Raw genomic sequence first — 9,286 nt, forward strand, 5'->3', positions numbered from 1 at the left:
AGAAAACATTCCCTAGCGTTTTTTTTTTATTTCGACATATTTAGGGATTAGAGTGATCGCAACTCATATATTTAGGGATCAAAATGATTGTTAACTCGTGATTAGCATATACCAAAAGCATCGAAAATAACGAATAATTGAAGTTCAGTGTTTACAAACGAAATAAAGCAATTTTAGAAATATGTTGCTAATTAGGGATTAAAATTACACACATAACACATTTCTGGCCATGGCATAATTAAATAAGATTTTATGAAGTTTGGTTGTCTAAGAATATGTTTCCTGGATTTGAAAAGTTACGTTATAAATTTCACTTGCTCACATGTAGTGTGAATTGTTAATTTGATTATATGTATATTGCACTGAAATGAGATTATTTGTAACATCAATGAAAGGAATATATTTTTCAACTTAACCTCTGTATCTGAATGTTATGTCTTGTGTGTATAATAGAATGAAATCAATAGAAAATAAAAAATGCAATCAAGGAGTCTCCTGTATATAGAAAAGCTTATACATTGCATATTATTCTTATTCTTAATGTAGTGCCACTTTAGGTTGATCAAAACAACACGTGACTTATAAAACATATACATGATAAAATTATGGCTTAATTGCACTTTTGACCCCATATCTTTTCAAAAGTTGCGATTTTGGTCCTCTAATTAATTAAAATACAAAACAGTTCCCTATGTATTAGATCTTTGACAGTTTTGGCCCCCAAGCCCACTTTTGACTTAGTCTTCGCTGACGTGGTACCCACATCCCTTAAGTGAGGTGCCACATGTGGACCATTGTGGGTGTCACGTCAGCGAAGACTAAGTCAAAAGTGGTCTTGGGGGCTAAAACAGGCAAAGATCCAATACATAGGGTGCTGTTTTTTATTTTAATTAGTTAGGGGGCTAAAATCGCAATTTTTAAAAAGATAGAGGTCCAAAAGTGCAATTAAACCTAAAATTATTGGAAGTAATACAAACACACTATAGAAGTTAATTATTCTCCTTATAGGATACAATACAATACAATAAAATGATCATTTGCAGTTTGGAAGAGGAGACCCACACAAGCACCTGTTATGGAAGAACGAATTCACACCAAATATATGCATATTTCCACCCTTTGGAATCTTACCACACATCCTATTATAACTCACATTCAACCATGATATATTTTCTATTCCCATAGGAAACTTCCCATAAATTTGATTATGACTCACATCCAATGTTGTCATGGTCTTAGACAGCTCAACTTTTCCAAGATCAAATTTAAACAAGTTATTAGAAATATGTATCTCCCTTGTTGCTTTGTTAGAACCAAAAAGCATAGAAGCATCACCTTCAAACTTATTATAAGATAAGTCAATAACTGTAGTGTTAAGTCTTGCCAATGAAAGTGGAAGTTTCCCATAAAGTTGGTTATCAGAGAGAAGTAAAGATGGTAAATTTTTCTTATTGAAGTAACCATACGAAGAAGGGATTGAACCTGTCAAACTGTTGTTGTAAAAGCGTATCATTTCGAGCTTTGGCAATTTGAAAAGGGAAGGAGGGAGTGACCCTGAGAAATGGTTGGATGAGAGGTCCAAATTAAAGAGGTTTTTCATTTGGGCTGGGAAGTCGGGTATTGTGCCCGACATCCCGGTTGAGCTAATTGTGAGGGTTTTGAGCTTAAGAAGCTTGGATATGGGCTCAATAGGTATTGGGCCGGTGAGATTTGGTAAATGATAGAAAAATATAGACTCCAAATAAGGTAAGTTACCGATAGAAAGTGGAAATTTAGACCTAAGATTGTTGTCGTGTGAAATAGTTAAATAGCCGACACGATTTTTAGAGCGAAAACAATTGACACCATTCCAAATTTTGCAGCAATCAGTGTGTGGTTTCCATGAAGAAAGAATGGTTGGATTGTTGAGTTCTTTTTTTATTTGGAGAAGAGCCATTTTGTCTTGTGGGTGACACAATTCTGAAAGAGAAGATGCAACATGGGAGAGCAATATCAACATGAGAAACAACTTTGTTGCCATTGTCTTAATTGGTTTTTTTTTTTTTTAATGTTTAGATTTTTGGATTTGATGAGAAAATTGGATAAGAAGTGTGATGATTTATACCTAGGATTTATGTTATTTGCACACTGGTTCTCATATAGTCAAAACCGTCAAGCTCGTTGATATTGACTATAATATAATAGTCATATTAATACAATTATATCCGTGATTATTATTTTGGGAGTTCAGTCTGTCTTTCAATAGGAAAGTAGTCATCACTTTAGTCCCTGAATACAAATAGATTGTAAAATAGTACCTGAATGCAGACTCTGTTGGTCAATTTAGTCCCTGAAATTGATCAACGCAGTCTACATTCAGGAAGTGTTTTACAATTTCTCTGCACCCAAAGATTAAAGTGACTACTTTTTTCCTATTCAGAGACTAAAGTGACTAATTCCCTTTTTTTTTCACTTACAACATCTTTTACTTATTTTAAAAATTCACCGAAGCCAGCACATAAATTATCTTCATTCATGGATTATTGTAAGATCATCTAGTAAAGTAATGCAAATGATGGAATATCTAGATGGTTAGAATACTATAGGGTATCTAAATTTTAAATCAAAACCAACAAGCTCATTGTTATTATACGAAAATCAAATGGTTCCACATTAACAATGTCCTTTGAATCTAATGAAGCTGTCTTCAATGGTATAATAAGGTACAGTACGCAGTATAAGTTAAACGTCAAACACAAGCTGAACGTCAAACCAATGAAAATACCCCTGTTGACAATTAACTACAAGAAGAAAAGTTCAATTAACTAACTACATTGGTTATTCATTCCCAGAAGGTTTTTTCTACATTACCCTCTCTTGTTTAGAAGGTATTTACCCTTTTAAGATACTATCAACCAATCAAAATTTCATATACAAATGTAACATTAAATGTCAAATAAATGAGTCAATTTTTTTATAAAAAACAAAAAAAAATCAATTTTAATAAGGTAACTTTTAATTTTTATCTAATTATATTTAGGTATACAATCTTAATTAATTTACACTATAGGGTTTGTAACAATTAAAATTTCACATCAAATTCAATCCATCATAGCTGTGTTTGGTAACACGAATAAGCTAGCTTATAGCTTATTGGACTAGCCATATAGGGTTGAATTTAATGTGAAATTTTAATTGTTACAAGTCATATAGTGTAAATTAATTAAGATTGCATACCTAAACTAGTTACAAACCCGTGCAAAACTAGTTACAAACCCGTGCTTCGCACGGGTTGAATAACATATCTTGTAAAAAATTTGTTCCAAAGGAAAAATGAGCAAATTAATGAATATTGCACAAACTCGGATATTATAAATGAATCACTTTTATTGTATTTTTAAAAAAACTTTGTTATAAAGAAGAAATGAGCAAATTAAGGGAAATATCTGCATTTTTCTTAAGAAATTGTTGCTGTTCATAAATGTGAAAATCAAGCAAGCATATTGCACAAATCTCAGGTATATGTACATTTCTAAAACATTTACCAAAGCATTATAAAGATTTGATGTGGGAAAAGAGCATGTTCTATTTTGTTCAAGAGATTGGGAAAACAACTTTATAATTAACATGATACTAATTGGAACCAACGAAGGAACCAACAATGTGCAGATTAATGTTACATAATAGTTAGGTTTATAAAAGAGACTACAAGTGTCATAGACTAACAAAAAAGGGACTTTTGCCAATATTTACATCAGATAAAATGAAAAGAACAAATGGCATCCCAAAGACAAGATAGTTTACTATTACAGTCCAAAGCCATACGCCAAAATAGTAGAAGTTCAAATAGTTCAGCAGCAAAGATCTATTTTGGAACAACTCGAACGTGCAAGTTCTTCGGTGACTTTTCGAGATCAAAGATGAGCTTATCACCTTCTTCTATGACACGTTCTCTGCAGAAATTGAACCACTGCCCCTCCAAGTATTTTTCATAGCATGCTCTTTCGGCGGTAATGAGGCGACACTTATACTTTCTCTGTGTCTGGTCATCAATGAGAATGTTTGTTTTGCGTTTTTCTTTCAGAATTTTTCTTGACACCTTGTTTGGGAAATGCTAAACAGGGAAATAACTGCAATATTAGTCTAATGCATATTAACATGGATAAGATGTATGCGAATATAGTTACATATAATTTATAAAATGAAGGTAGCATGATAGATTTTAAGCTAAAGAAAATGTACCATGACTTCTAATTTATCTTCCTACTATCTTCCTATAAATTCTAGATAAATGCATGCATGTGGATTATATGTACCCCGTTGGCCAATTAACATTGTTGAAACAAATGGAAATTAAGCATCACTCCCAGATATTCTCATGCATAAGGAAATACATCTTTTAGGTCATTATCAAACTTATACAAAATCCTATCATTTGATGCTGACAAATTAGAAAATAATACATTTTATCTTTCAACACAATGTTTGTACACGATTTCTTTCCCGTCCCAATTGGCGTTGGCTTGACAATCTCATGAAGAAACCCGATGATTTCTCAAAAAAATAAAATAATACATCTATAAGAACATTATAATCGGAGAAAACACAAAAATAAATTAAAGTACATAACTATACCATATAAAACGTAACTATACCATATAAAACGTCAGTTTTGAATTTTTCATCTTGAATTTCCTTAAATGACTCTAAGCGAAATTCATGAGTAAGAACGTTGGTTAACTTGTCATACTTCTGCACCTTTGTACTAGAATAAAAAAAAACAACCTTAAAAGGATTAAATGCAATGTCATTATCAAACACATGACAATTATACAAATTATAAGTCTTGTTTTCCTCGATCAAAGCCTTCCAATGCTCCAATTCTCTATATCGAGTTATTACATGAACTCGATCACGCTAAATCCGAGAAAGAAATAAAAAAATATAAATAAATCAAAATGTACACTAATAAGTAATATTGATGAATCATAAATGAAATTACAACAAATCTTAACTAACTCATCTAACCTTTGCATCACAAATAATGAGCTTCATATGTTGATTCTCATTACTACCAGTCACAATCCAAGAATCCAACACTACAGATCCTATTTTCCAAATGTCCAATCATTTTTGAAATCCTTAATGTAATCATAATCCCTTGACATTGAAAGTCCTATATGGAAATAAAATAATACATCATTTAATTTTATTCACTTTGTTCATTCTAATATCGGAAGAAGCTAACATATTTCTATGTGATCAATTTTTGTATCATCAAATCAACCTGATCTTAAATGCACGAATTTCTGGACCTCAATGATGTGACAAATTTTTTTTTACACCAATCAGCTTTCGTACGGCTCAATGTATAGGAAAGAATAAACCAAATGAAAACTGTTACAACTTTAGGATTACTCAGAAAACCTAAAATAACTCACATGCATCAATTTTTTTCAACTACAGTACGAGAAGCTAAAATAACAACTGTGTCAAAATCTTACCATGAGCTAAAATTCAATCATCATGATCTCTACTATACTCCACATAACAAAGGAAGATTTTTCTACAGCCATGCAACATAAAAATTTCTGGTACATAATCCACTAACAATTGGAAAGAAAAAAAAAACTCTTAAAATGCATAATCGTGAAAAAAGGAAGAAAATCACCTATGATGAAGCAAAAACTAAAACAGTGTCAAAAAATGAACCCCTCAAGCCATAAAAATCAGTTAACTCAAGTCATGCATGGTCTCAGAACCATGAAAAAAGGAAGAAAATGACCTCTTAAGAAGAAGAAAGTGTAACAGTTTTCCATCCGAACTCTGCTACCGTTTGACCAATGGTTTTTACGGTCTAAATGTTATTTCAAAACAAAGTTAAAATAAAGACCTTTAAGAAAGAATTTAAAGTTGTTTGGTTTCTTTGTTTTCTTAATTTTAAAGTTATTTTTAAGTTAAATGTTCTTTGCCAAAATATTGTACAAACTTTGATTTTTTTTTTTTTATGGTGTCCGTGGTTCGAACCCCGGACCTGACATATATTTGTGCATTGTTCCTATCAACTGAGTTAAGCTCACGAGGACAAAACTTTGAATTTATTATGAATTAACATAATAAATAATAAAATGTTTAAAATATTTTCTGAAGGCTAAAAATGTTAAAAAATAAAAGATATTTTTTTGACAAATACTATATTTACTCAATAACGTTTATTTTGTGTAAAATGAATACAAATTTGTATCATCATATAAATGACTTGTTAAATATTTGAATAGGAGAAACAATATTATTATTTTTTTTGATACCAAAGGAAAAGAAGAGTACAAAAGAGGAGGAGGGGGACCAAACCAAAACCTCCTCAAGGATTAGTGAACCTAAAGTTAGGCATGCCTAACCTATCTTTAACAAAAGAGCTTCTAATGCAGCTAGGAAGCTCAGTCCAAACCTTCAAGTGGTTAAGAGTCAGCCCTATGTGTAACAGCCCGATTTTTAGCTAGTTTTATTTAATTACTTTTATTATGTGTTTGTATGTGATTAATTATGCTTGTGTGTATTTAATTGTCATTGGGTGCATTTACATGGATTACCGTATTAGAAGGGTATTTTGGTCATTTGGCGGGTAAGAGTAAAATGGTAGTTTTGGTGAGAACCCTTATTTTACTAAGTTACTAGTGTAATAATTAGTTTTTACCGTTAGTGACTGTTGGTTAGATGTTACCGTTGTTAGTAATTATCGTTGAGTGTATAGAAACTTTTTGAATTGTGTTAGAATGGGTTAGGCCCATTAGAATTTGAGTTGAGCCCATTAAGGGGGATAACACTAGCGTTGTCATAGAATTGTATTCATTCACTTCAAAAAACATTTTTCATAGAGAGAGGGAGAGGTAGAGAGAGAAGAGGTGAAGAGAAGAGCAAGAGGGTTGAAGGGAAGCTTTAGGAATCAAGTGGGTGACCTAGGAGCTGAATTGAAGCAAGGGTTAGAGATAATCAACTTCAAAGGTAAGAGGGTTAGTGATTATCATAATCATGTGTAATTTTGCATTTTCTCATGTTGTATGAAAATGGGTTGATGAACAATTCATGTTAAATTCGTGCTCTTGCTGTGATGTTATGTTTGTATGCATGAATTGATGTTAGTTGTATGATTGTTGGTGAAATTACATGTTCATATATGAAAAAATGATAAGTTATGAATATTATGCTCAATTGGTGAATTTCTTCTAAGTTGTTGTTGATTTGAGATGTGAGTCTTGTTCAAATGATGTTATAAATGTTATTTGATATTATGATTGATGAATAATTGCTTGGGTTTGCATATTCATGGATTGATGATGAGAATTTGAATTGTGTTGGTGTTCTGGTGAAAATGAAGAGTTAGCTCAAATGTCAAGTGTTTTCAAGTTTGATTGTGTCTTTGTGAGTCTTTTTAGTCATATTGACCTATAAACATGTTCTGGAAACACATTTGGGCATTGAGGGATCAAAATTTGGGTTTTGGGGTGAAAAATGGTTCAAACCCGTGAAAAATTATGCAGAAATGATGACTGTTCGCTTAAGCGAACCGGAAGCGAGCTGTAAGCGAACAGCTACTGTAAGCAGTTCGCTTAAGCGAAATGCCTTTTGACAGCATTTCTGATTTTGCGTTCTTGTGTCTTTTTCACACGTTTCTGTTTTGAATTGGACTTTGGTGTAAACATGAAAGTTGTAGATAATTTTGTTAGCTTTCTAATGGATTTAGTTTGACGTCCAAATGATTTTTAGAACTTGAGAAATGATTAAATTACTACCCATGGGTCATGTGGATTTTTGTGAAAACTTATCGTAACTTTTTCTTTAAGCCGTGAAACTTTTCCAAACTTGATATTGGGTTTAATGAAGTACTTAGAGTGAATAATTGAGTATGCATTTATGTATTTGGGAATTTGAATGTGTTGATGGTTTAAGAAAATATTTTGAGTGGAGTAGAATCGGTGAAAACGAGTTTTGAGCTAAATGTCGTTTTGTCTTGGTTTTTCTCATACGAACTTGAGATATCCTTTGAACTAATTTCTAATAGTTTGTAAGTGGCTTAAATCCTTGGCTACATGATTGATTAAGATTGAATTGTAGGATTTCAAATTTGAATAAGTTGCCTAACTTTGAAAATTATCAATGTTGGCCGTTTGCCACATGATTTGGATTTTGTCGGAAATGTTTCTTTAGCAAATTGTCTTGTGAGTTATTGAGATTATTCTTGTATGACTAAGTAAAGTTGTATGAATGAATGATTGTATTGAATATGATGTTTATCATGAGATGTATATGCTATCTTACTTGGAATATGAGAATGCTTGAATTGGTGAACTATATGTGATAGTTGATGTTGAATGGTTATATGTTGGATATGATATTTGTCATGAGATGTTGTATGTTCTCTTACTTGGAATATGAGAAATGCTTGAAATGGTGAAACTATATGATATAGTTGATGTTGAATGACATTGTTGATTATTGATAATCATGTTGAAGTGTGATGGTGAATACTATGATTTAATTGTGTATGGGCATGTTTTCTTGATAATGCAATGTTGTGGAGATAATCAATATAATTGGGTGTTGTCCTATATATTAAGTTGAGATTGTGAATTGTTGTCGCATTATCGAGTCCTTATACATGTCCATGCATCATAGTCGTTGTTGCTGTAAAAGGGATGACTCTTTTACTTCGAGATTATTGTAAGGCAGGTGTGAGCCCTTACATTCGATGTGCAAGTGGCATCGAAAGGTGACGACCTTGTTGAGATTTGGTACCACATGCATTTATGTGTCAATAAGTGCATATCATAGCATGAGTCCTATGTGAAATATGTGATTGGTGATGAAATGAGATGAATGATTATTGATGATGTTTGTGATTGATGATTGTGAATGAATATTTGTGAATTGATATTTGTTCCTGATACATGTGAATGGTGATTGTTCATGAAATATGATTAATGATTGTTCATGGCTTATGATTGGTGATTGTTCATGATGTATATGATCGGTGATTGTTCATGATGTATATGATTGGTGATTGTGTATGAATAACTGTGAATTAATTATTATTCATGATACATGTAATTGGTGATTTTTCATGAAATGTGATTAGTGATTATTCATGATAAATGTGATTGGTGATTGTGAATGAATAATTGTAAATTGATAATTGTTCATATGATTGATGAATATTGATGTGAGATATCGGGGTGTGATGTAAGTATTAATGTGTAATTATTATTGATCAAGTGCATGATGTTTAAATTGAAATATCCATGTTAACTGT

At 31.8% G+C, this 9,286-nt stretch overlaps 1 protein-coding gene across 1 annotated transcript; it reads right to left on the reverse strand.

Annotated features, from left to right (window-relative positions):
• Positions 1-1,033: 1,033 nt before the first annotated feature.
• Positions 1,034-2,020, reverse strand: LOC25502643 (polygalacturonase inhibitor). Its single transcript, XM_013590193.2, has one exon. It carries the CDS (start codon positions 2,018-2,020, stop codon positions 1,034-1,036), a length of 987 nt encoding a protein of 328 aa, XP_013445647.1.
• Positions 2,021-9,286: the final 7,266 nt, after the last annotated feature.

This window comes from Medicago truncatula, chromosome 8 (genome assembly GCF_003473485.1).
Source record: "Medicago truncatula cultivar Jemalong A17 chromosome 8, MtrunA17r5.0-ANR, whole genome shotgun sequence".
Lineage (NCBI taxonomy): Eukaryota > Viridiplantae > Streptophyta > Magnoliopsida > Fabales > Fabaceae > Medicago > Medicago truncatula.

Bases quoted from the DNA above. Each gene is read 5' to 3' on its own strand.
- LOC25502643 (XM_013590193.2), bottom strand. From the start codon at position 2,020: ATGGCAACAAAGTTGTTTCTCATGTTGATATTGCTCTCCCATGTTGCA.